The sequence below is a fragment of the Alexandromys fortis genome, unplaced genomic scaffold, assembly GCF_014885135.2.
Source record: "Alexandromys fortis isolate MF-2015 unplaced genomic scaffold, M_Fortis_MF-2015_v1.1 scaffold_14, whole genome shotgun sequence".
NCBI classification, from domain to species: Eukaryota; Metazoa; Chordata; class Mammalia; order Rodentia; family Cricetidae; genus Alexandromys; species Alexandromys fortis.
This window is the reverse complement of record NW_026067910.1, coordinates 707,084-734,166: the sequence shown is the minus strand read 5'-3', so window position 1 is coordinate 734,166 and position 27,083 is coordinate 707,084. Positions and strand designations below refer to the sequence as shown.

The 27,083-nt window shown below is 45.0% G+C and overlaps 1 protein-coding gene across 1 annotated transcript; it reads left to right on the top strand.

Moving 5' to 3' along the window:
* Positions 1–851: 851 nt before the first annotated feature.
* Positions 852–22,394, top strand: LOC126499096 (sodium-dependent glucose transporter 1A-like). The gene is given in 5 exon segments (XM_050138147.1): positions 852–1,123; positions 7,751–7,919; positions 9,002–9,118; positions 11,621–12,605; positions 12,607–22,394. Coding segments are annotated over 4 exon segments (1,446 nt in total). The 5' UTR covers positions 852–1,123; positions 7,751–7,753; the 3' UTR covers positions 12,785–22,394.
* The last annotated feature ends 4,689 nt before the right edge of the window (positions 22,395–27,083 follow it).

Genomic DNA, 27,083 nt, shown 5'->3' with positions numbered 1-27,083 from the left:
AAACAAACAAACAAACAAACAAAAGCCCTTCCAGTCTGGCTCTTGACCATTGCTATTATGTAGGAATGTTCTCAGCATAAGTCGTCAGTGCTGTAGAGAGCAAGGACGTTTTCTGGTGGCTAGAACGGATTTGAAATAGATGTAAACACATCACATTGTTGGTTTGAGTAAAGCAAACCGAACAAAGTCACCCCCCTCCTCCCCACTAATGGCACAGCCACGCAGCTGACATGACTTTACTCAGCGATCATGGTGATCAATGTCAGGCTCCAGTCACTTGTGGGTATATTTAATCTTGTGTGGGTTTGAAACCCCAATTTTGAACCAATACGTGTGCCTTGAGCTCTTTGGCTGTTGACGGGGCCAGTGACTGCTGACTGACCTTTGGCGAGCTGTGGGTTTTCTCTATGACTTTATCCTTTCCTGACACCTAGCTATGGTGACAGAGGAGTGTGGCGAGAATCGCTATGGCTCCAGGAGGCTGTTGCAGAACAAGTGATTGTAGCCTGAAAGTTGAATAGCAGACCGGAAGGGCTCAAGAGTGGACAGAAGGCAGGTTTGCGGTCATGTAAGGACGACCTCCGCTCCTGTGCATACGGGTTCCCTAAAGCTTAGCAGCACGTGCTATTTAGGTGCTGTTGCCAGGCTGCAGCTGCAGTTGTAGCTCAAACTCTCAGAGTTCGGTTTCCTAGGCAACCACCATGACTTCCTGGCCGACTCTCCCCATTGGTTGGCCAGAGCCTGACTCTGTCACGGGAACCCAGGCTATTTTGCAAGATGGAGAGTGAAGGTTCTGGGCGGCCAGCTGGGGCCAGGGTCGAAGTCCAGCCGCCGCAGGAGGTCCTGAGTCGGACCGGTCCCTGGGGGAAGGTGGAGTCTGGAGGAACCGAGCGCAGAGCCCGGGAGGGTCCGCCCGCAGCAGGAGTTCTCTGCAGCCGCCAAGCTGGAACTAAACGTGAAGACCGGGAGCGCCGGGCCCTCGGCTGGTGCCCAGCGGCTCCACCAGGCGGAGACCCTGGCAGAGAGCAAGCCCGCCGCTGCGACCTCCTGGAGGAGTGGCCGGGCCAGGACCGTGCTGCGCTGGTTCTCCACCGCGGTCCTGTATGCCGCCTTCCTGGGGCTGGTGAGAGCTGGGGCTGTACCCCTCCCAAAGTGATGTGCGAGCCTCGGGCAAGGGGCCTGACCGTCCCAGATGGACTCTCACCTTTGCTGCCTGCACGTTGTGTGATCTTGGGCATTTTAGTTAATCCGCTGGGGCTTTGGTTTCATCAACTAACACAATTTTAATCATGGTGGGTCACTGTCAAGAGCATGATTGATTTTGCATAAGATGCCCCCACCCGCATGGCCATCTTTGTAGGCTCCTCTGAGTACTGGGGAGACAGGAAAGAGGTTGCTAAGGTCTGTAGTCAATGCCCTTAATTATTATACATAAAAATCTACTTTGGGGGGAATCTTCTCTTTCTGGTGGCTTGACTAAATTACGCCAAACAGTTGCTTATACAGATGGGGAAATAATAGCAAGAGAAAAAAAATAATTTTTCTCTACCATACCGGTAGCTGCTTAAGTGGCAGAGGCTGGTCCTCAACTCATCCCGTAGCTGATGATGGACCTTGAACTCCTGATCCTCCTGACCTCCACACAAGGGGCTGGGATAATGGGTATGTGTCAGCATGTTCTGTCTGTGAAGAACAGTGGATGAACCCAGGGCTTTATGGAACCTAGGCAAGTACTCTAGCCCTTAACTACATACCCATCCCCAAAGCTAAACACTCACAAACCAAGAACTCATACACTAACCAGAAGCTATTAACTTTGAAGTGTGGGTCTTCTGAACCTTCCGTAAAGTATAACGAGTAATACTCACCTGTTATACTTTAACTGTGAACGAGTAATTCACCCGTGTTCTACTGCAGACATTGCTGAAGTCTGTGCAATGTTTTCTTTCCGATTGGCTGTGGAGGTGGCTGTGGAGGTCTGACTTCCATTTGGACACTACTTTCCTGATTTTGGTTGCAGCATGTGCTTCTTCCCCCTGTTCTTGTCATTTGAAAACCCGAAGGGTTTCCAAAATCTCCAAACCTACCAGCAGCTCACTGAAGCTCTGCCTGGCATCCTGCTGCTGACCCGCTCTGGGTGCGGGATGCTAGGCAGCTGTGAAAGAACACGGTAGGCAAAGACCCACCCCAGAGCTCTGTTCACACTCCTCCCTGCCGAGCCCCGCACATGTTGGAGCGAAGGTCTAAGGATGCCACCGGAACAAGCAACAACCCAGTGGCTCCGAGAGATAGGGTCCCATCCTGAAAAATCTGGACATAGCAGCCAGTGGTTCTGAGGGATAGGGTCCCATCCTGAAAAATCTGGACATAGCAGCCAGTGGTTCTGAGAGATAGGGTCCCATCCTGAAAAATCAGGACATAGCAGCAGAAATCTCTCTTGTTTGAGAAACTACTCCAAAGTCCTTTAATTTACATGGCAAAAGCTCACAAGTAAGAGCCACCAACACAGGGTCATGCTTTTCTTCATTCAGACACACAGCAGACTGCCACAGGGGCTGTAACTTGTCTTGACTGGAGATACTCCCTTAATGATTGAACAGCATTTGTGGGGCTGGGGATGGAACCTCTGGTATCCTTCTTCTTCACAAACGTGAAATTGTTTAGGCACCTCCAGCAGCTCCTATACCCCAAATCCATCTCAAGCAGGTTCTCGGCAATGGAACACAGCTCCCCAGAATGAAACAGCCGCACTACCAAGTGGGCCGAGAGTGGACCACAGGCTCAGCAGTCAGGGAATCCCTCTCAGGAAGCAGATTAGCTCCTTGCTGCTCTCCAATGGTGGTGACCCCGAGCTCCCCATTTTCTCCATTTGTCTGGGGACAGGAGCCACATGAGATTAAACAACCAATGTAAATGAAGGACTGGGAGCTTTCATTTAGCGGGCTTTACCTTTGCCATGCTGTGTGCTTACATACTAAGTGCTAGCTGCTCCCATGATGCATCCTGTATCCCAGTCCTTCCCTAGGAAGTTTCCTTAGTATGTGCAGGAGCATAGTTAGAGAGACCGTGGTATCCTCGTGAGGACGAGGATGGGGGCACCAGGCTAGAGGAAAAGGAAAAAGGAAAAATTTGCAATGACAGAGAAGATCTCTCCATGATCTTAGCAAAGTGACCCATCATTATAATGGTGTCTGCTTTCTGGGGAGAACTGTCCCTGGTCAGCCTTTCCTTAAGGTGTTCAGCACAGGCACAATTGGAGCAGACAGGATCAGTCCCTCCCAGCTAAGAGATACAGATAGAAGACTGACTGCCCAGAAGTTTGCTGCAGAGAAAACCTGGAATGGCCCCTTCCAATAGTGGAGGGGAGTAAGTTAATGGTGGTGTTTCTAAAAGCCCCATTACCCAGATTCTAGATCATGGAAATCATGGCTCACACCAGTTGGTGGGTGGAATGGGCTTTTTTTTTCAACCTAGAGAAAATATACTTTGCTGGAATCCCGAAAAATCGAGTAGCGAGTATGTTATAGCTTATGAGAGGGCAAGATCTGCAAGTATCTATAAGTTAGGGTGCAGCTCTTTTTAAAAAGGCATTACTCATGTTGTATGGGAATGCCTTATGTATTTATGTATATCACAGAGTCCAGAGTCTCTGTGGGCGTCAAGTGAACGAATCCATCCACAAGGGTTTAAAACATGAAGCTTCTGAGAACATACCACTTTAGGCTTTTATTGTCTCCACCAAAATTAAGGGATTGACAAAGCAAACACTGGGTAGGAGCCTCATTTCCTAGCCATCCCCTGCTGCTCGGTTGCGTTCGGGGTCATTTCAGCTCTACACGCTGAGTCTTGGAGTGCACAGCTTTTGCTGGTGCCAGCTTTAAAGACTCAGCGGGTGCCAGGCTGACATCCAAGCTGCCCCTGGGACCACGCTTGGCAATGGATTTCCATCACCTTAAACACCAGTTTTGCTTTCCACTTAGGTGCCTAAAATTGTTCATTAACTAGATTATGTAGGAAATTAGACTTGGATCACTCTTGTGAAACTCGTTCAAACCTCACAGCTTAACAATCTCTCCACTGGCTACTTATCATGAAAATCCGCCAAGCCATTTCCTTGGTACTTATTTCTTCTTGTGTTCGCTGCTTGCTGGGTTAAACATCACCTTGATGTTTATGAGCCACTGGTTTCTTCATTAGAAGACGAGAATTCCTCCCCAGCCCAATGGAGTGACCTTAAAGCTACAGAATCCTGTGCTTGACAAAGTCTCTGCCCTTGATGCCAAACTGATGGTGGCTTGGTAAAGACCCCTCCGCCCTAAATGATTAACTGTAGGTGACAAGACTTCAAGTGGCCAAAGGCCTGGTGAGAGTTAAAATATGATGCACTTGGCGAGAAAAGTCGTCTCTGTTCATGACCTGCAGCTTTTATGAGGTGGATCTTGTGTTGCCCGTGTTGACCAAAACTCATGCTCTGTTTGATCCTCCTGCCATCTGACTACAGGCATGGCCGCTCGGCCTGACTCTTGCATATAATACTTACAGATAATAATTAGGATTATTATTGATGATGTTCTACGAGGACTTGTATTTTTATGAATATTATATAATTTCTAAGACACAAGAACAATAACACACCCCTATGAAAATAACTGAAAAGTATAGCATTATTTACTTTTTAGCAATGTTTTCCATGTAATTTAATATAAAAATAAGCCCAATTATTTTAATGTCTCTACTTTTGTAAGAGAATTATCTTTTTGAGATATTTCAAGCATCCATCAGAAAACCTGTAAATTAATTAATTCATGTTCAAGAAAAATATTTGGAAACTAGTGAGATTGATCCTCAGTTAAGAGTACTGTCCGTTTTTCCGTAAGATCTGGATTTGATTTTCAATATCCACATGGCAGCTCATATGTGATACATATTACATGCCAAAGTTACATGCCTGTAACTCCAGTTCTAGGGGATCAAACATTCTCTTCTGACATCTCAGGACACTAGACATGTATTTTGTTCACAGACAAGTAAGGAGGGAAAACACCCATACTCTTAAAATTTAACAGAAAAGAAACATTTAATCTGATTTGACTTGGGGAACTTCAGCAAAATTCCAAAGGTTTAAAACGCTTATTCAAGATCAGATCACAGGTTAAGGATGTCTCTCTTCATCCAAAGCGACGTTAGCGCCTCAAAGGCAAATGTGAAACTCTCATTGTTGCTTTAACTTAGCTCTTTGCAGGATACTCAGTTTCTGAAGGAGCAAAAATTTAATAGCTAACGTGTGGAACACAGGAAAAGCCGGGATCCCTGCTTCCTAGGCCAACCACCTCCAGTTTAAAGTACAGTCCTCCACAATCCCTTCCTAAGCCCAGGGCTGACGGGGGAAGGAGGCTGTAGTTATAGAGTTAACGTGCTGCTATTTAAAAGACCGAAAGGGCCAGCCAGCATGTGAGAATACCTTATTTATTGTTTTAACAGCAACATAAAATTGTAGCTTTGCAGTGAACTTTAGATACTGATGCTCAGTTTTTAGAAAAATTTCTAATCTCAGTAACTATGGTCACATGTCCACAACCTTCTTATCTGTTCTTATCTCTTCAGTTTATTTCAGTGTTCTTATCTGGAGAGTTCCTAGAAAGGCACTGTGGGTCAGTCCAGGGCCCCAAAGGACCAGAATACATTTACCTAAAAATATAAAAATTAAAAAAAAAGACAAGTTAGATGAAAGTGTTCAAACCAAGAAAATTAAGGCAAAACTTCATGGTGGAGCATGTCAGTGCTGCAAAGAAGTCCCTGAATACGTGTAAAGTACAGCAAATACAAGCCACTGTCACAGCCTAAGGAGGGGGTTACATGTTTACAACAGGCAGTGAGGGACTCTTACGAATGTGTGGACCAGGTGCCTGTGAGCTTGAAGCTTGTGCAAAATGTGGAAAGAAAGAAGCTGCTGTCATTCTGTTTAATAAAGAAGCAGGAACTTCAGCAGCGACTGAAACTCGGGGCTCTATCCATAGCAGACGCCACAAGGAAGGAAGACAGTGGGAGGATGTAGATGCTGCCCCTGACTCGGCTGGTGAAGATGGACTCGCTCAGGCGGCTGACAGCTCAGAGTCGGCTGCAGAGGGCTCAGCAAACACCGACATCAGAACGAGGGAGTCAGAAAGGCTGTCACAGTAGGCAGAACTGACTCGTGAGCAGTAGGAATTATTTATAGCGTTTGAATAACAAGCAAACTTGCATATACAGAATATGTGTGCAAACACTTCCGGTGGCGTGCTGTATAATCTACGGAAATTGTTTAGAGAAACCTATTACCTAATGTCAAGCCATCGAGTGAGAACCGGTGATTGTGTCAGAACTCTTTCATGGGAAGCTGAGGTGATGAGCGCACAGCAAGCACACTGCCATTGCCTGACCCCCTTAGCACAGCAAGCACACTGCCATTGCCTGACCCCCTTAGCATAAGGCCCCTTACATCTTACTAAGAAAACCTTTTGTTTTTATACAGACATTCACACACACACACAAACATGTGTAGTGATTTTCCTTCAAAAATATTTTTATTTTATTGGTATTTTTGAGACAAGGTTTTTCTGTAAAACCGTGGCTGTCCTGGAACTTGGTCTGTAGACCAGACTGGCCTCAAATACAGAGATCCGCCTGCCTCTGCCTCCTGAGCGCTGGGATTAAAGGTGTGCACCACCACCTGCTATAATATTTCTGTATATTTCATACCAATGTTTTTACCTTTTCCTAGTTTGGAAATATATACTCAGGAAAAAAATGTGTGGACTATATGATTAATAACTAGAAAGGGAAATCCAGCATTCATATCAAGTGTATATATGGTCTGTATCAAAAGCTCCAGTGAGGTTCTCTCTCATAAGCTTATCCTCCCCAGAATTCCATGGTTCTGAATCCTCACTCTGAGGCCAGTGTTTCCACTTACAGACAGTGCAGGTTAGCTTTGTGTGATTATTGAAATCTGTGTTTTTGTGTTTAAAATCCCAAAGCTACAGAAAAGCAGCCAGGTTGAACTATGAACTTTCTCACATTCTTTACATAGATCCCCGGTTTGAGTGTTCTTTCAGTGTTTTCTTGGTGTCCTTGTCTCCGTGTACACAGGTACAAATGTGTGTATGGATTTCCTGAGCCACAGGTACAAATGTGTGTATGGATTTCCTGAGCCACAGGTACAAATGTGTGTATGGATTTCCTGAGCCACAGGTACAAATGTGTGTATGGATTCCTGAGCCACAGGTACAAATGTGTGTATGGATTTCCTGAGCCACTGAAATGAATGTGAAACCCTGGTTTTGATGCAAGTCATTTCACAACTAAGTCACACAGAATACAGCTTAAGGGAAAGAACTGAGAAAATGAAGAATTCTGTAATTTTTATATTGGGAATGGAGGTCCATATTCATAAACTCAGTGCCTGGAGGATCAGGAGTTTGAGGCTGTTCTTGGCTACACTCAGAGTTTGAGGCCAGCCTGAGCTGCAAAAAACACTATCTCAAATTAGTAAGATTTAAAAATTGAAGGCTGTACATGGATAAAGCTCAGATGACCACGTTGCTCTAGCAATAACTGTATTGCCATTGTAGATTTTCAGAACTGAGGTCTTAAAGTAACCCACTGTCTCCCATCGCCCTACTCTTTTTATGGAAGAACAATCTGTTACCACTCTTTTTAGACATTGTTTTAATTATTGTAAATGCAAAGCTTCTGTCTTTTTAAATTTTAGGGAATGAGTGTTGCTATACTGGGACCCACATTTCAAGATCTGGCAGCGAACGTGAACAGAAATATCAGCGGCCTGTCTCTCATTTTTGTGGGCCGGGCCTCTGGGTTCCTGTGTGGCACCATGATTGGTGGGGTTCTCTTTGACCACACGAATCAGTTCTTCCTTTTGGGTGAGTAAACACCAACCTCCGCTGTTCTCTGCCTGTCCTGACTTTATACCCTGGCTCTTCGTGTGACAGGCACAGTCTGCAGAGTACTTGACAACAGAAGCAGCCAGTGCCAGGGCGTCTTCACTGGCAGCTGGGCTTCTAGACTCCCTGCCCTTACCTGGGCAGCTGGAAGGAGTCTGGAAACCTGATTGGCCCTGGGGAGCGAGCGCTGCCCCCTGAACAGGGCTGACCTTTACTGCAATGTCGGCTCTGCTCCAGGCTCACACACTGGCTGACCATGAAGCTCTGCTTTTCTGGGGGTAGGGCAGGGCTCCTGGGGCCACAGGGGTCAGAATGGGCTCCTGGAACCTGGCCAGGTTCTGTGCATTCAGGATTGAACATGAAGGGGCAGGAGGTTGTGGGTGAAATGACGTAGACTATGTTTTGTCCTAGTTTCCCAGTGTCCCTGAGGAACCTAGACTGTCCCTTCCCTACCTGAAAAGACAGTGAAGCTCTCAGCATAACGTTCCCAATAAATTGGCACAAGTAAGGGGGATTTAGATGATGTTGTAGGACACAGAAAGGGAAAAAAAGTTACCTCTGGTGAATAAATAAGGGATTCTTCTTCTACCTCCTTCCTGTTCCCCCAGGCAATTAACTTAGGAGCATAAGCAGAAACTTATACGGAAAAAAAAATTGTTAGCCACATCTAAAATTTCTCCCAGTTTCTTTAATGTGTGGCAAGAAGGAAATGATTTCTGGCCTGTATCCTTTGCCAAAAAACCATGGCTTTGCTGTATAAATTATTATGAGCATTAATGGTACGCCAAATCTGCTTAGGTCATAAGTTACAAAGGCCTTAGAGAATTTACACGATTTTACATAACCAGTTTAGAAACCACTACTCAGTGGAAACTGAATGTAATTTTTGTACCCTTATAGGTTTGATTATCCTGAGGGATATAGCTCATGTTCATTATTTAAATATTAAAGTTTTTTTTTTTTTTTTTTTGCAGAGACTCATGCATGCTAGACAAGCAAGCATTCCACTAGTGACCCGTGTTGCCAGCTCCTACAGCTGAATTTCTTGCCTTTCTTCCCAGGAGTGTCAATGGTGGCAACGGCAGTGGGCCTTTATCTCATCCCTTTCTGCAAGACAGCAGTCTTACTGATGGTCACCATGTCTGTCTTTGGGGCTTCTGTTGGCGTTGTGGATACAGGTGCGTGAAGTATTACTCTTGGGTGGGAACTCCACTAGGAAAGTACAGCAGATGATATCAACTGTCCCTGGCGTACTTTTGAAATGACACAGTACTGACTTGGTCATGGGGACACTCAGAGGGAACACCCTTGTAGCAGCTGCACTTGGGGCTGGTCAGGCATTGGTTATAAACAGATATCTATACGATTGGACTAAACGCTACCCTGGGAATGGCCATCTGTTGTTGCAGTGTGGCTGAACTGGGCTTGAGTCTGGGGGTTAAAATTTATCTTTGTAAATAAAGTAGGAGGAGCTGGTGGTTTAGATCCAGCCCAGGGCCATCCCTTGGCTGAGAAAGCAGAGAGGCAAGACTTACAGTTAAGCAGACCTGACTTACCGAGCTAAGAGAAACTGTGCTTCTTGCTTTCTTTCCCGTTATTTTCTCCTACAGGTTCTAAATCTCCAGAGGTACAGCTTTTCCTTTTGTTAATATCTATTTGAAAACCTACGAAATACTACACACAATCTGAACTTTCCTTCAGTTCCTACTCTCTAGATCTCCCTCGATGTTCTTTTTTTTTTCATTTCAGTGACATTAGATTTGTTTTTTTTTCCACACAATATACCCTAATTACATTTTCCTCTCTCTACTCCTCCCAGTTCCTCCCTGCCACCTCTCTCATCTAGACTTACTCCCTTTCTGTCTGTCATTAGAAAAAAAACAAGTTCCTAAGGGATAATAAAATAATATATATAAGAATATATGTTAAAAGGAAAATCTATAACCAGAACTTGACAAAACAAACAAACATAGGGAATAGAGCCCAAGAGAAGGCACAAGTAGCAGAGACCCACTTGTTCACACACTCAAGGTTCCCATAAAAACACTAAACTGGCAGTCATAATACATATGAGAAGGACCTGGTGTGATGGTCTGTCCTGTCTCTTTAAGAGACAAGCCACACACACACCCATCTGCTGAGGCAAGCTGATCTTCAACTTCCAGCCTGAGTTCTTCCCTTTTTCCATCTCCCTCTCAAAGAGGCAGCTTCTGTCTCTCTCCCTTCCTCCCTCTGTCTCCCTCCCTCCTTCCTTTCATCCTTCACTCCCTCTCTCCATTCCCCCTCTCTCTCTTCTTCTTCCCTCTCTGCTCTTCTCCCCTTCCCTTCCATAACCCACTAAATAAATATCCAACCTCACTCTGCATGGCATGCCTATCCATTTGTCTCTTGCCCGCCCAGGACTAGCCGCCTTTGGAGACGTGTGGCGTGGTCTCATGGTGTGCCCATATATCTGTCTTTCCTCATGGTCTCCTGCACTGTCCCTGCCTGGGACTGGCTGCTCTCAGGACTCCCTGCCCGCTGCCTGCCACTGCTCTGGGGACCTGCAGCATTCCTGCCTGCTGCAGAAATGCCTTGGGAACCTGCAGCATTTTACTTTCACATTACACCTGGTGCAGATGTGTGCATGGTGTGTGCATGCTGCCTCAGTCTCTGAGTTCATATGAGCTTTGCTCAAGTTGATTAAGAGACCCTTGTTCTCTTGGTGTCCTCCATCCCCTATGGCTCTTACATTCTTTCTGCCTCCTCTTCAGCTGGGCTCCCTGAGTTCTAAGAGGGGGAGTTTGACGGAGACATTATCTGTCGGTCAGTCAGTCTGCCTGGCTGCCTGCCTTCATGCGTGCATGCATACATGTGATGTGTGTGTATGTGTGCTTGTGTGTATGTGTGTGTGTGAGATCGCTGTCTGTGGGTCTCTGTGTTTGTACCCACCTGAAGCAGGAAGCTCCTCTGATGATAGCCAAGCAACACACTGATCTGCTTCTCCAGCTCGAGTTTTCCTTGATGTTCTAATGTAACAGTAACACCATTAGTGTTTTATAACTCAGGTATCATTTGGTCACGGGGTTACAAAGTAGAAACATATGCTTATCTCAAAGTAACTGGTTAAAATAAAAAAAACAAAGGTTTGGTGCTTAAAGTTTGCCCCTTGTCAGGGTTCAGGCAGTGTTGTGTGGATTCTGAAAGACGGGCCGCTAGTTTCCTGTAGCTGGAGCACCGGAGCCTAGAGCGCTTGTGTTCCTGATGGAGTGTTTGCATTTCTTTTATCCACCATGTTCAAGTGGTTGCCAGATAGCTTTGTCATTTGGCCTCTATTGGATGATAAACATTTCCCTAGTCAACACATATGTTTCAAACACTTGTAACAAATAGGTCTATAGCATTATCCCCCAGTATGGTGTGGGCCTGTGTATAACAGCCCTTTACTTGTTTGTGTACCTGGTTCCAGAGGGTAGTGCTTTTCCAGCTAGAAGCTTTCCACGTATGAGTTGAGATATCACAACACACAGTTTTCTGGTGTTCATGGATGAGTTCCTTAATCAGAACCACTTGGGGCTAATGTCACGCCATTCCTGCCATGTGACACAGGCTTAGCCGCTTTATCATAGTAATGACCTGTTGAGATTTCCCGGCACTGACTGACAATTTAACTTGAACCTTTCCCCATGGTTCACTGACAGGTGCAAATGTCCTCATCTTGGCTCTTTGGGGAGACAAAGTAGCCCCACACATGCAGGCCTTGCACTTCAGCTTCGCCTTGGGTGCTGTCCTGGCTCCCCTGCTGGCTAAGTTGGCCTGGAGTACCTCAGAATCCACTCAGAACCACACAGAGTCCAACTTTGACCCTCTAGTGCTGAACCGATCCTCTGAAGCCAGCCCCGACTCTCTGTTTGCGGTACCTGAGAACATGAATCTGCTGTGGGCGTACGCTTCCACCGGCACCTTTATTTTGGTAGTTTCTGTCTTTCTGTTTGGTCTGTTTTGTATTAAACACTCAAGGCAGAAAAAGACCACAGATTCTGCTCAGGGAGCTCGAAGAGCTAAATATCACAGGGCCCTGCTCTGTCTCCTCTTCGTCTTCTTCTTCTTTTATGTTGGAGCCGAGATAACATTTGGCTCTTACCTATTTTCCTTCGCCACCGCCCATGTTGGCATGAAAGAAATTGAAGCAGCCGGCTTGAACTCCGTCTTCTGGGGGACCTTTGCAGCCTGCAGGGGCCTGGCCATTTTCTTTGCCACATTCTTACAGCCTGGAACCATGATTGTGTTGAGCAACATTGGCAGCCTTGCTTCATCTTTCTTTCTGGTGCTTTTTGACAAGAGCCCTCTCTGCCTCTGGATCGCGACTGCTGTGTATGGAGCCTCAATGGCAACCACATTTCCCAGTGGCATTTCCTGGATTGAGCAGTACACCAGCTTAACTGGGAAGTCTGCAGCATTCTTTGTAATTGGTGCCTCTCTAGGAGATATGGCAATTCCTGCAGTCATCGGAATTCTTCAAGGAAACTACCCAGACCTGCCAGTGGTTCTGTATGTCTGTTTTGCATCAGCCATATTCACTGGAGTTATATTTCCCGTGATGTATAAATTAGCCACCTTACCTCTGGAACGCCAGCGCAAAGGAAAAAGAAAAGGCGAGGACCAGAAAGCTTTGTCCACTAGTTCTAGACTGTGAGCAAGAGACTAAACAGGAAGATGAAAAAAAAAAAAAAAACAACAACAATGAAATGGATTTTGAAGTGGTTGAAATGAGTGACCCAATGAGGCCATCTGTAATGGGATCATCTAGAGATGTTCTGTTGGAACCCATAGAAGGGCCCTTCTGCTCAGTCCTCTGCAGTTAATAAAAGCAACTCCCTGAGACACTCCAGACAAAAAGGATGTATACTTAGAGAGGAAGAATTCCTTAAGGATTTCACAAAATATAGCATTCAATCATCCAGAGAGTGAGGATTTTTCAATATCTGCTGGCATTCATGCTTTCTGGGTCTACTTATAGAAAAAGCTAGAGAATTTAGAAACACATTCTGTGATTCTCAGTCATCCATAAGATCTTGCTAGGAGATTCTTTCTGACAGATGCCTCTCAGGTAATGTTGATGGTCACCACCTTTCAGAGCATGTAAAGAAGATGGTTGGGTTTGGAAGCTGCGGGGCGTGCCAACAGCAGACAGATGTGCTCGACAGTGATCACCCACCTGTGTTCTGCCAGGTATTCTGGGAGTGTTCTTCTGAAGGCATCCTTGTAAGGGTCCGACATTTCCACAGCTGCTGTAGGGCTGGGTCACAGAGTACCAGGGGCAATGGCTTGTTTCAGGTTTTTATTTCTACAGAGGAAACACAGAGCAAGGTTTAAGTTATGTGTGGCTTCTCAACAGGACTCTGCCTCTCAGGTGTGCCCTGAGGCACTCAGCACAGGCTTCTGTATCCTCTCCAGACCCTGAATTTCTATAAAGGAAGATGAGATGACTCCCAAATTGAAAATCTATGTATCATTAAGTTTTTGTGAGATGTCTCCTAGACAAGCTCTAGCTTGCTCGTCATTGCAAATTCTGAGTGAAACAGAGATGATCAAAAACTTAATTAAGAATGTGATACTAATTACATGTGCTGTTTAATGTATCCAAGGCCAAATATAAATAGTCTTTTGAAAAATATAGTGTTGTAAGAGGCTGCTCATTTGTCCTGGGAGAAACGACATATGAGTATAACAGGGCAAGCTGAGGCTCCGTATCCTGGATTTGCTGTTTGTAAGGCACGTGCTCACTCTGACTGGGTCTGTTCATTGCCTACAGCTTGGCTTATGTCCTGGCCTTGGCAGTCTGCATTCCTGTGGAATCTTTGAGAGCTTTGCCTTCTTCCTGCAGCTTCATGTGGCTGTCCTGTAAGAGACTCCCTGCGAGCATTCTGACCCTTCTGCCTGTGCCCCGGCCTCCTGGGACTTCCTTTGAAATGTTGGGGGAGGCCCAGGATCCCCATTTCTCTTTCATTCCGCATGCTTGCACAATCAGCATCTTGCGGCTGCTGCTGAGTTTGCTGTCTTTGTGAGCTATGCCTCAGTCCCATGGACCCAGGCTGAGGCAGCTTCTCTGTGTCTTGCTGACTGAATGAGATTTTTAGTTCCTTTTTCTTTTTATTTCTCCTTCTCTCCCCCCCCCATCTCACTAACTAAATTCTATACCCAAGCTCTCTCTTCATGGCGTATCTGTCTGTCTCCCACCCGCTGCAGCCTCAGGACACCTGCTGTTGCCCCTTGTGGGACCAGCCTTGGGTCATCCACATCATGAATGATAACATTGGTTCTTTGACTCCTCTCTAAATCTAACCTGCATTGCTGGACCCAACAGATTCAGTCCCTTGCTTATTATGGAAAATGGTGGCAGTAGAACTTTGTCATTTAACTGCCCGCTGTAGAACTTTGTCAGCCTGTATCCTGTGGGTGAGGCAGAGAAATAAATGCCAATCTCGGGCCATCATCCATTCATCTACAAGATAATGGGAGCTGAGAAAAGGCAGTTGCCCTAGAGGCACTAGGCCAAAAGGGAACAGGATTCTGAAAAGGATCCATAGATCTGAGAGGAACCCTGCCCTGGGCCTGAAAAATGAATGCATTACTCAGTGAGTGCAGTGCTAAGGCAGAGCCTGAGAGAACCTTGCTTGTGGGAAGCGGCAGAGGTGATCTTACCAACTGTCCCAGCTGACAGACAGAAAGTCAGGGAGTGGGCTGGTAGCACGTCCAGGTTTAGGATTTTCACAAGCCTTGGACCTTACACCTGCAGTGCAGTAGTGGCAGAAACAGGGCTCCTTGAACGGAAGAGAGGTCGATTCTGCTGCTGCCAAGCCCACCAGATGGAGTGGGTCCTGGCAGCTGTGGGGCCAGTTTAGCATGGGTGTGATTATGCATGAGAATGAAAGGCAGATAGACATAGAAAAAGGACATTGCATTTCCAGCTAACAATCACGGGCAGAATGAAAGCTAATGATAGGCAGCTATGTAGCTTGATATCTGAGGGGAAAGGGAGAGATGTAGTCTCCGTGAGTAAGGCAAGAAGAAGGTCCAGAGACTGAACTTCAGCATCCAGGAACTTCAGCATGGACTGTGGCTTAAGCTGGCTTTGGGTCGTCACTCACAAAGTCTAGGGGCCGTGAGAATGGGTGGGCACAAACCAAACCTCTACATCATCACATGAAGTTGGGGGCCTGAGTGAGGGGCTTTAATCCTGATAGGCAAGTGGTTGACCATGGGGGAACCACCACTGAGTGATTGCACACTCATGGAGGTATGGCCGAATGTGTGGGAAGAACCTACTGTTTGATATTGGGTGTAGAATTCCAGAGATTTTAAGTTGGAAAAGTGACCATATTGAAGGGTATAGGTCACGGGGTCCCTAGCAGTCCTTAGCTGGAAGGGATAGCCTGCTGAGTTCACAGCACCAATGAAAGATTCAAAGTGGAGGGACCCTGGCCAGTCCCCTGGTGGGTAGGAGACCACAGCGAGTTGGAGACAGACAGATATGTCATGCATACAGAACTTGGGTATAGAGTTTATTTAATGGGTAAGGGGGTTATGGAGTGAATAGATAAACAGAGAAGGGAGAGAGAGAGAGAGAGAGAGAGAGAGAGAGAGAGAGAGAGAGAGAGAGAGAGAGAGAGAGAGAGAATGGAGAGAGTGAGAGAGAGAGAGGCAGTAGTAACCTTTTCAGAAGAGGGACAGACAAACAGAGAGAAGAGTCACAGAACCAATGTTGCTATTTATGACACCAGTGACCCATCATTCATGAGAGAAAGGAGTCACCTATCCTCCACCAAAAACCAAAAAAACACAAAAACCCTCTAAAACTCACTAAAAATATGGCCGCAGCTGAACATGACAAAACACACCTCTAATCCCAGTACTTGGGAGGTAGAGACAGGAGACAGGAGGATCAGGAGCTCACGGTGATTTTGAGCTACAGAGTGAGTTTAAGGCCAGCCTGTGCTACCTGAAACTATCTCCAAAAAAATGAAGACAAAAAACCCACAACCACCTCGGCCACTCCCTAAAAGCTTGAACTATCCTCCTTGAAGTACCAACAGGTGCTGCATTAGACAGCGGCTAGCTTTAGATTACCCCTTAGCACAGCAAGGTGGGGTCTTGCTGACAGCAAAATTGCGGTGCTACATCAACACTTTGGGAATGACAGAGGCTGATACTCATGAGGTCTGTCCTCAGACTACCTGGTTCCATGATTTTAGCCCAGCATCTGATCCCTATTCCATTTGGTTTACCATCGAGAGTTTAAACTGAAGTCTGGAAAGAGCTCCATGAGTAGAGTGCCTGCTATGCAGATGTGTCCAGAGGCCGTGTAAAAGGCTGATTGCACAAGCGTGGACTCCCCATGCTGCCTTCACTGTTGGGCCTGATGAGGCACAGAGGAAGTTAGAAATGTGTGAATAAGACAGTTTTTTAAAAGGATTAATTTATTATTTTTTTAAAAAAATCTTGCCTTGCATATGTGTATTTGTGCATATGAGTGCAGTTGCCCATGGAGACCAGAGGTGTCAGATCCCCTGAAGGTGGAGTCACCGGCCATTGAAAGCCACCCAGTGCAGGTTCTGGAATTAAACTCTGAACCTCTGCAAGAACTGCTGATCCATTTCTCCCTTCCAGGAGATAGATTTCAAGCACTACACTGGAGAATCTCTAAGCTGCTGGCTGACCTCCCATTGTGGGCTAAAAATAAACAGGTGCTGGCCTGTGAGCGAGACCATTGCACAAGCTGTGAGTTAAAGATAAACTAAAGAAAGAGGCTTCATACTGGCTGCAGACCCAACTCAGTGATTAGTCTTAACAATACAAAACTTAGAGTCAGATATCGAGGGTGAAAGCTGAAAAAAATCACAGAAGAAGAGCCAGTCACTAAAGACTTCTTACCTCTACGAATCCTCAGACTAAACTGGGGATATTCTGTCTCCACCTGCTTTATATTTCTGCCTCCACCTCCCCCTAGTGCTGAGAGTAGAGGTGTGTGCCACTCAAGTGACGGGATCAAGGCATGAAATTCCAAGTGCTGAGATCAAAGATGTGAGCCACCACTCTCTGGCCTCTATGGTTAACTAGTGGCTAGCTCCATCCTTTGATCTCTAGACAAGCTTTATTTATCATATAACAGGTTAGTGTGTGTAGCTGAGACCTGAGCTATTGAGTTAGATATTGTTTCAGTCCAAGGTAGAGAATCTAGACTTTGATTATTCTGGGCAAATACTCAAGCACTACATTCCAGGCCCAGTCTAGACTTGATACATGAGCTATTGTTTCGCTATCCTCTTACAGCCAGGAATTCACTGACCACTCTTGAGCAAATTGTTATGTCCTCTGTCAACTGTAGTCCTCCCCTCCCGGCTGTAGACAGAACTAAGGTTGGGTCTGTGTTAGGAGGGTTGTCGGTAGGTGTGAAAGCTGACCTGTTGCAGAATATTCCTTTACACTAGGTGAAGATATGTCATTGGGATTGGTTTAATAAAAAGATAAACAGTCAATAGCTAGGCAGGATTTGGGGGCAGAGAGAATGCAGGGAAGAAGAAGGAAGCCTATACACCATGAGATACAGAAGAAGCAGGACATGCAAGGGAATAGGTAGCAAGCCATGAGCCACATGGCTGGATATAAATGAATAGAATTTAAGTTATAAGAACTAGTTAGAAACAAACCTAAGTTATAAGCCAAGCTTTCACAATTAATAAGAAGTCTCCCTGTCATGATTTGGGAGCTGACTGGTAGAACAGAAAAAGAGTTGCATTACATGGAGCCCAACATCTGGCCAAAATATTCACATAAACCCTAAGAAAGCTTTTTTAAAAAGTTCAGAACATATAGACAAAAACATGGCTTCCTGGTGACCACTGTCTCTCAGGTAGGCTTGGTGACATACAGAGATGGGGCTATTGGTTATTACCTACAGTCCAGCCATGAGTGCCATGCACTAAGATGAGCTAAGACGGCTGACAGAGGATGCTGCAGATGCTCAGTACAGACAGATCCAGATGGAAAAACTCTAAACAGTTTTTAACTGTGTTTAACAATCTACATAGGCTTAAAACAAAAGGATATAGACAGTCATCAAAAATAGTTTAAAAATAATAAAGTCTTTAAAGAAAGAGTAAAGTAATAAAAAATAAAAGCCGTGTGGGGATGGGAAATACACAGGGAATCTGGATCCTGCATATTATTTTGTTGTATTCTGGTACAGGACAATTCTGTATTCTGTCAATTATATTTTAAATAAATGCTGATTGGCCAGTAGCCAGGAAGGAAGTATAGGCAGGACAACCAGACAGGAAGTAGAGGTGGATCAAAGAGAACAGGAGAATTCTGGGAAGGTGGAAGCCCATTCCTCCACAGTCCTGCTCAGACACTGAAAAAGCAGGATGTGACCTACCCCGCTGAAAAAGGTACTGAGACATGTGGCTAACATAGATAAGAATAATGGGTTAATATAGGTTATAAGAGTTAACAAGAAGCCTGAGCTTCAGTTCATATCTAATGTAGACTCTGTGTGATTTTCTTTGGGACCGAAAGACTGTGGAAACTAGGCAGGACAGAAACCCCAACAAGCAGGCCCTCATGTTACAGTATTTAAATTTTTTGATTGCTGATGAACAAACAATATCTGCTAAGAGACACTAAATTTTAAAAATTACTGAATTACCTGGGCGGTGGTGACACACACCTTTAATCCCCATACTCAGGAGGCAGAGGCAGGTGGATCTCTGTGAGTTTGAGGCCAGCCTGGTCTACAGGAGCTCGTTCCAGGACAGGCTCCAAAGCAACACAAAGAAGCCCTGACTTGAAAAAAAATTACTAACCTGTATTTTTTTTAAATGTCTTAACTTCAAAATGGAAATAAAAAATATGTTGCATTAGAGAAAAGGTTATATTTTTATTTCTATAAAAAAAATAAAGGGCTATAGATTTATTCAAGGTTATAGATAATCAGGTTTGATTGGGGGAGACCTCCATAAAATCCTGGCTACAGACTTAAAGAAATAAACCTAAAAAAAATAGAAGACAAATGATACATGTTTTACCTGCTCAAATATAAAACAAAAAAAATCATCTTTAACTGAATTGTGCGTGCTATACATTCCATACTTGTGTTAGCACAGAATATACATATTATATATATTCTAAAAAGTTTCTGTGTTTTCAGAGGGACCACACACCAATACAAACAGGTGGCCCAACTTATCAGGCTTCTCAGAATATCTCTGTTGTAGTTTTCTCAGAGTTCAGCATCTAGAATAGCTTCAAGGCTGCTGGCTGAAATTCTCTAGTTTCACAGACTACTCCAGCCAGGACTTCACTATTATCCTTATTTTTCAGGATCCTCCAAAGATACCAGCACCCCGATACAATAGGAAGCAGTCTAAAGAATACAATGCTCACATTCCCAAAGAGATGGGATTAGTGGTTTTGGTTATTGGATGGACTATGGATGTTTGTCATTGTTTAGGGGGGCTGCTTACTGATTGTGTTTGGTCATGGTCAGGAAAAAAAGCTGAACAAAGGAGATTAGATTAAGGGATCTTGTTCTGAAAAGAAAAAGGGGATATGGAAATGATAGAATAAAATGGTAGATTGTTGAATCTACTGTAAACCAAAAAGGCAACCACTAGCCTTAAATATTTTATATGGCATGAATTTTTGTATATTGACACAAATTTGAGGTTATTTTTGTTATACGGCATACATATTTCTATTCTCATTTAAGATATTTTTTATATTGATACAAATTGGAGGTTACTTGTTAAAATTTCCTGTACATGCATTACTACTCTTGTTCGAGTTATTGTACCCATTCATTTCCTTTAGCAATGAAATGCAAAGTTTTAGTACTTAAAAGTTATTATTAAAAAGTATTTAGGATAATAAAGAAATGCAGTTTAGTGGCTAGTCACCTATAATAATCAAACTTGTAGTCATGTTAGGTATGTTTTCAAGGTCAAACAGAGATGTTTTAGATGGACAGGTGGTCTTCAAATGCTTCAGAGAGCTACAGAATATGGCATTTAAAATGTTTCAATAACATAAGACTTTTCAGGACAATGAGACACAGTCTGCTTCTGGCAGCACCAATTTACTTCCATAAAGGATGATGGGCATCAAAGAACCTCCATATGGAGTTTTCTTTCTTTGCGGCAAAGTTACCCCACTGGGCCAAGAAACTTCCCTTGCCTCAAATGCTGACTGTATGCTGTCCAAATTGCAAAAACCAGGATACAAAGGAAAGTATCTGCTGAACTTTGCCAAGACAAGGCAGGGCAGTCTTCAAGAATCCTGCTTCACAGAAAAGTCTTCAGATATTCTAGGCCTGTAGACCAAAGATGGCTGGCACAATGTTACAGAGAAACCTTGGATGACTCTCCAGGAAGCCAGCTGTTTCTGTCATTTCTATAGGTCTGAAAGTTGTTTTCTCTATACTTCCTGTTTACTCGGGTAATATATCTTTCCCAGATCTCTAATGGAGTTGAAGACTAGAGAGTTATAGTTACAGTTTTCCTTGTTACTAAATTCAGAAAAAAAAAACTCACAAAAAGATGTAAAGTTTGTAAGGTTGAGAGACATAAAAGCTTATCTAACAAAATGTTTGTGGTCTAAAAAATAGTTTTGGGTTGGTAATACAAGTTAGGATAGAAAGTCAATTAGATACAAAACTTTTGACTCACCAAGATAGGATAGATAATGGAGTATTTTCTCTGAATATGCCAAATGCAAATGAACTAGACATTGTGAATGTAATTCTTACATGATAATTGCTCTTACTGTATATAGTTCTGCTATTTTAGAGTTATTTAGACAAAAAAGGAAAATGTTGTGAAATGTTCCTTTATACTGTGTGAATACATGTCACTGGGGTTGGTTTAATAAAAAGCTAAATACCCAATGACTAGGTATTTGGGGGGCAGAGAGAATGCTGGGAAAAAGAAGGCAGAGTTACCAGTGAGATGCAGAAGAAGCAAGCAGGATGTGTAGGAGATGAGGTAACAAGCCATGAGCCATGTGGAAGCATGTAGATTAAAAGAAATGGCTTAATTTAAGTTATAAAAACTAGTTGTAAACAAGCCTAGAGTATAGCCCAACCTTTCAAAATTTAATAGCAAGTCTGTGTGTTGTAATTTGGGAGCTGACTGAAGGGAAAAGACTTGTTATACTGACCCATGAGGTTCAGCCGGCATTGGTAGCGTGTGCGCAGCATAGCAGGCCTGGCATTGGTAGCTTGAATGGAAGATAGCAGGCCTGGAAACCGAGATGCTGAACAGACAGGACAGGGAGTTGGGACGTCTTCTAAAGGGGACCTTCTGGTTTCTCTGCTCCCAGGTGACCTGAAGGGGATACACCAGGTTCCCCCTTGCTGTTCCCAACCCACATTTCTTCCAAACAGGTTTCTGTTATCTTAGCTCTTTTTTGAAGACGTTGCAAATCCTTCATAATTCTAGTGACCGAGACATTGTTTTTGAGAGTTGAGGTTAAATCTTGTGACTAAACCGAGCCCACTAAGCATGACTGACAGCAAGTGCAATGAACCCGCCTTTCTCCTTTACCACACCCTCTGCTCTCCTCCTCTGCCTCTGCGTTGCTCTGCGCATGCTTGCCCACTGACTTGGTGAAGCCGTGTTTACAACAGCACAGTGGATGTGGTTTGGCTTTCACTCTTTTAGGACTGCCAACAGCAAGGATTGCTTCATCTTCAGGGCTTTCCAAATCTGGAAAACCGGGTAGTCTTTCATTTGGCCCAAGTACACGGAGCTGATGTTCTTAGAACCAGAGGTTTTAAAGGCTTCCCAGAATAAGGTCGAGATCTGTTGGTCTTGGAAACAAAATATCCTGTTACTTCCTGCTGTAGTGATCCTTGCTGGGGCACCAGCATCGGGAGCTCCTGAGCGCTTGTTCAGTACCTGGCAGTGCCGTTACCAGAACTGTTGGGGTGAGACTGGGCCCTGGCACCCTGACAGCGGTGACAACCAAAGCTGTGTTGTAGCTGTCAATTACTGTGCCTAAGAGATCCATGGAACAAAATGCATCTGCAAGCCCCTTGCCTAAGGACAGATACTTCCCGGAATGCTGGAAACTGTGTGGAAGATAACAAGTCACGTGCTTTCTCTCCCCTAAACAAGTGTGTTTGCTCTTAGCTGTGCTGGATGTGCTTGATCACGTGGAGGCAGGAGGTTTGAGGGCAGGAAACACGTCAGATTGTTTGCTTGCCTATGATTGGATGTAGGCGGAGAATATATATGAAGGAAGTGTGTCAGGATGTATGCTTGTCACTGATTGGACCTTGTGGGAATTTAGTAGCCTAATGGGTTTGTCTTTATAATTCTGTGCAAATTTGCCATTTTCTGGGAACCCTGGAATGGTCCAAAGCCCATTGTCCTGCCCACTATTTAATTAAAGTATGATTCAAATTTAACTCAAAAATTGTGGTAGCGGTCTTATTCTCAATACAACCTAGGCTCAGCCACTGGTCCTCAACATCCAGTTAGAAAGAGTAATATTGGGGGCTGGAGAGATGGCTCAGAGGTTAAGAGCATTGCTTGTTCTTCCAAAGGTCCTGAGTTCAATTCCCAGCAACTACATGGTGGCTCACAACCATCTGTAGTGGGGTCTGGTGCCCTCTTCTGGCCTGTAGGCATACACAGAGATAGAATATTGTATACATAATAAATAAATCAATGCCGGGCGGTGGTGGCGCANGAGAGAGAGAGAGAAAAAGAGAGAGGGAGAGAGAGAGAGAGAGAGAGAGAGAGAGAGAGAGAGAGAGAGAAAGAGTAATATTGAAAGCAGAGAAAGGAGATTTGTTTACTCAGGGTGGCCACAAATGAAGAGGCTCAGAGTCTTGCCCCAAGTCCATCTTTGGGGTCCTGATGTAAGATTGGGCTTAAAAGGCTGGCAAGTGGAACGTATAACTAGGCAGTCCTGGCCAAGGTGGTTCCTTTTCTTGGTATGAAAGCTGCCAGAAGGCTGTGAAGAGAAATCCCTCCCCTGGCTGGCCCTGAGCTTTGGTTTCTTTAATGCCAAACCAAAATACATCTCACAGGTTAAGGGGAAATTGAAACTAAGAATATATCGTACAGGTTAAGAGTTCAGTTTATAGCAAAAACAGTTCCTGTCTGTTCCTAGCTAAGAGATGTGTCCTGTGTCACGTCCCTACCAACGAAGGCTTCTCTTTGTAATCAAATAATTCCTGGTCTGATGTAAACTGCTTGTTACCCCCATTCATGTGGTGTGTGCTCTTGCCTTTGGTATGTATACTTGCCCTTGTTCCTTCCCTTTCCTTGTGTCCTTTAACAACAGATAAACACCAGCCCCCTCTCCCCTTGTGAACACTTTATCTCTCCTATCAAAGGGACTTGAGAGGCCAGTGTGGGCTGCTCTCAAAAACCTCGAGCTAGGGAGAGTCACTGCTGGTCATCCTCAGGTTACCCCTAAAAATACAATGTGCTTTAATTTGGACAATCCTATTCTTGGTCATTCCTTTCTCGAGAATTTTGTCATTTGTTCCTTCCTTTCTTGAGAATTTTGGGATTAACACTTCTCCCAGCATATGGGGAAATTCCAGTTCCTTAGAGACCATTGTTTAATAATCTGGTAGCCAAAGGAAAGATGCTGTGGGTGTCTCTTCACTCCTGGGCTTAGGTAGAGCATTTGCCTAGCATATGCTTGGCCCTCAGTTCAGTCTCCAGTACCACGGGGATCTAGAACATCATCCCTGACATGGTGGTCACAATGCCGCAGGGATCTAAAGCATCATCCCTGACATGGTGATCACAATGCCATGGGGATCTAGAACATCATCCCTGACATGGTGGTCACAATGCCACGGGGATCTAATGCATCATCCCTGACGTGGTCACAATGCTACAGAGATCTAAAGCATCATCCCTGACATGGTGGTCACAATGCCACAGGGATCTAGAGCATCAACCCGGACACAATGGTCACAATGCTGCTTGAAATTTCTTTGGTACTTCTTTCAATAATGCATTGGTGCACCCCATTTCATACTGACTTCTTCCATCTTAGCAGAGGGAAATGGTGTTTTATTAAGTGTAACAGCTACTCGGGCTTCACAAACGGCTCAGTGAGTAAGTAAAGGTATTTGCTCCTCGCTCAGATGACTATCATGCCCTGATCGTGGAGTCCCCCAAAAACCAACAAGGAGACCAAGTCCTGGATGTAAAAGCAAAGAGCCTTTATTTTTTACTTAAGTTTGAACTCTGACTCTCCTTATGGTCAGCACATTGGCACAATCAAGGAGCCCCAGTGGGGTGTTTATAATAGCAGAGTTTGGGGTGAGTGATTTCTAAGGGTTAGGGCCCTGACTGGCCAACATTTGTCTGGGGGTACCCTGGTGAAGAGGGGGTGGATCTGTGCCGGGCTAAGCAACATCAGGTGATCCTATCTACAATGGTTGGAATGCTGGGCATTTTCCTTGGATGTTGATTGGTTCATTTCTGCCTGGGTGGTCCAAGGTTGTGGTCTTTTTTTGGAGTCAGATGTTACCTTAGGGTAGACTGAGACTCAGGCCTACTTTCTGGTTGGTTTCTGTAAAGCCTGACTTGGAAGGTCTCTATCAAACTACCCTGCGCCCTACATTTCCCCCTTCACAAGTACCAGTGACAGGACTCAATCATCAGGAAAATAGGTACAGCTATAATCAAATGTGAAATTGATTGTGAAATTCCCTGGCGCGAGTGAGAAGGAAAGACAGAACACTCAACAAACCCGCTTAGGAGTTTATTAGAGGGGGTGTGCACAGGCCTGGGAAGTCAGTGTGGAGAGAGAGAGAGAGAGAGAGAGAGAGAGAGCAAGATGGTGCATCCAGCTTTTAAAAGCTGCCTAGCACATGCGCATGTGCACAGGGGTGGATGTGCCTACTCGTATGGAGATGACAGGGCTTGAGGACTTAGCTGAATCCAAGCCTCACGTGGGTCACGCGGGGCCTTTTAACATCCCCAGGGACCATTAGGCACTTCTGCCTGGGAGCTGGTGTGCACCTGCACAGCCCCTAGAATCCGGAAGTATCAGCCTTATTGTGGCAGAAATCATTACAGATTTTCCTAGGGTTTTCCCACTGCTGCAAATCTTACTTGGTTTCTGTACAAGGTGTGTATGTGTGTATGTGTGTGTGGGGGGGTTCTGCTGGTGTGTGCCAATGGCCCTCCCACCCCAGATCAATACACAGCAAGGATCCTTCCTTCCTGAGAGTTCTTCCCTGTGTCCTGACCACGTCCAGCTAACAATTTAATTTCGCAGCTGAAAACTAGGCCCCACAGGGGAGGAGACTTTTGTCAGGTCTCAGAGTTAGGTAGGTGCTGAAGCCAGAAGCTGCCTCACTCTCTACCATAATCCTATGTGAATTGAGCCTTCGGATCCTTGAGTTTTTCTCAGAGCAGAGTGCACAGGGAGAAGCGCCTTCTCCTCTGATGACCTCTCTTTGTCCGGGGAATTGTGGTCTCAGAGAGTTGAAAGTGAGTCTTCCGCGGAGTAATGTCTGCTAACTGCACACCTCAGAGATGGAATCAGAACTGGGCTTTGATGGTGGGGATGGAAGATCCGAGAAGTAGTCACTGTGGAAGCAGGGGCACCCCCCCTCCCGTGGGCCAGGTCTTCTGTAAATCTTTCTAGAATCAGGGAGCGCTCTGGTGAGAGCCACTGCTCTGACCCTTGAACTCACTGCTTGCTGAGCACCTGTGCTCACCTGACCCTGAGTCTTGGGCGGCTTCTGCCTGGGGAAGGGGCACACCTTGCCTTGGAGCAGACGTGGTGCAGTGAGAATTGGCGGTTCTCTAAATGTAGATGAAATAGAAACATTTTCTTAAAGGGCCAAGGGTTCCCTCTGACAGCTGCTAACCTTTCCGTTACTGCTCCTATTGAAAAGCAAAGATCACCTGTGTTAATTTTAAGTTTCTTTGTACAAAGAAGTAATTCAGGAACTGGACAGGGCCAGTGAAGGCTGAGAAACTCCACTCTGGAATATGGGCAGGCAGTGTCTATAGACCCAGAGAGTGTATGGAAATAACACGACTGTGCACAACTCACCCGACTTCTTCGGACATTTTGGGCCGTGTGCAGCTGTAAAGGACTCAGCACTTGGCTGTCACCTGCTTGTCTAAGAATATTCTTTCGGTTGGGCTTCAGGTGTTGGAGTACTGAGGTTGCAGACTCCTACACACAAGGACAACTGTAGGCTGATTTAACCATCCCACTTTCCTTGTGGGTCTGCAGCTCGGTTTGAAATGGGATGAGGTCTTGGGTACCAGCAGCACTTTCTGTGACCATAGTCATGGTCAGTTTGGTCCAGTTATCTAATCCATGATGGACAATAACAGATTCATCAGGTAACTCTCTATGCCTTCTTCATGCTTTTACCTGCAGTTCGAAGGCTGAGCACATAGAAACATCTATGACTCTCAGGATCCCGGCAGGTAAGGGAGGGAGTTAGGATAGTTAACAGGTGGACAGGTATGGCTACAAATATTATTCTCTATTCCACTGGTCGTCCTAGACTGATTTTTCTCTACCCAACTGGTCCTGCTTACTAGTTCCTGCAGCCGCTTATGAAATAACCACTCTGAGGCTTAATATTAATCACATGCTCTTTGGTCTATTAGCTTAGGCTTCTTATTAACTAACTTATACATCTTAAATTAACTAAGAAACTGGGGCACACTCCTTAACAGGTTTCCACTGGGACCAACCAGATTGAAATCAAACAATCCAAACTCACATAATAAGAGCAAAGGTGTTAGATGGAATCTCTCCATAGCCTTTGTCTAAAATCCATGGCATGACGGCAGTTAAGACTCTAAGTTGATGGACAACTGTCTGATTTAAAGAGGTAGCTACTTTTGTAGTTAGCCTGGCAGCATAAGCCAGAGGAACCTGGAGAGCCACTAATAACAGTATTTGAAAGCTCTGTGGTAGCCAAGCTTGTCCTCCACCATCCCTGGTCCTTGCAGACTAACCACTTGCTGTTCCCATGAGCACACAGTGTGTTCCTCTCCCCTGAGAAGTTTCTGAAGTCAGACAGTTACAGGCAGTTGAGAGATCCCGACCTGGGTTCTGGGAATAGAACTGGGGTCCTGGAGAAGAGAAGAAGTGCAT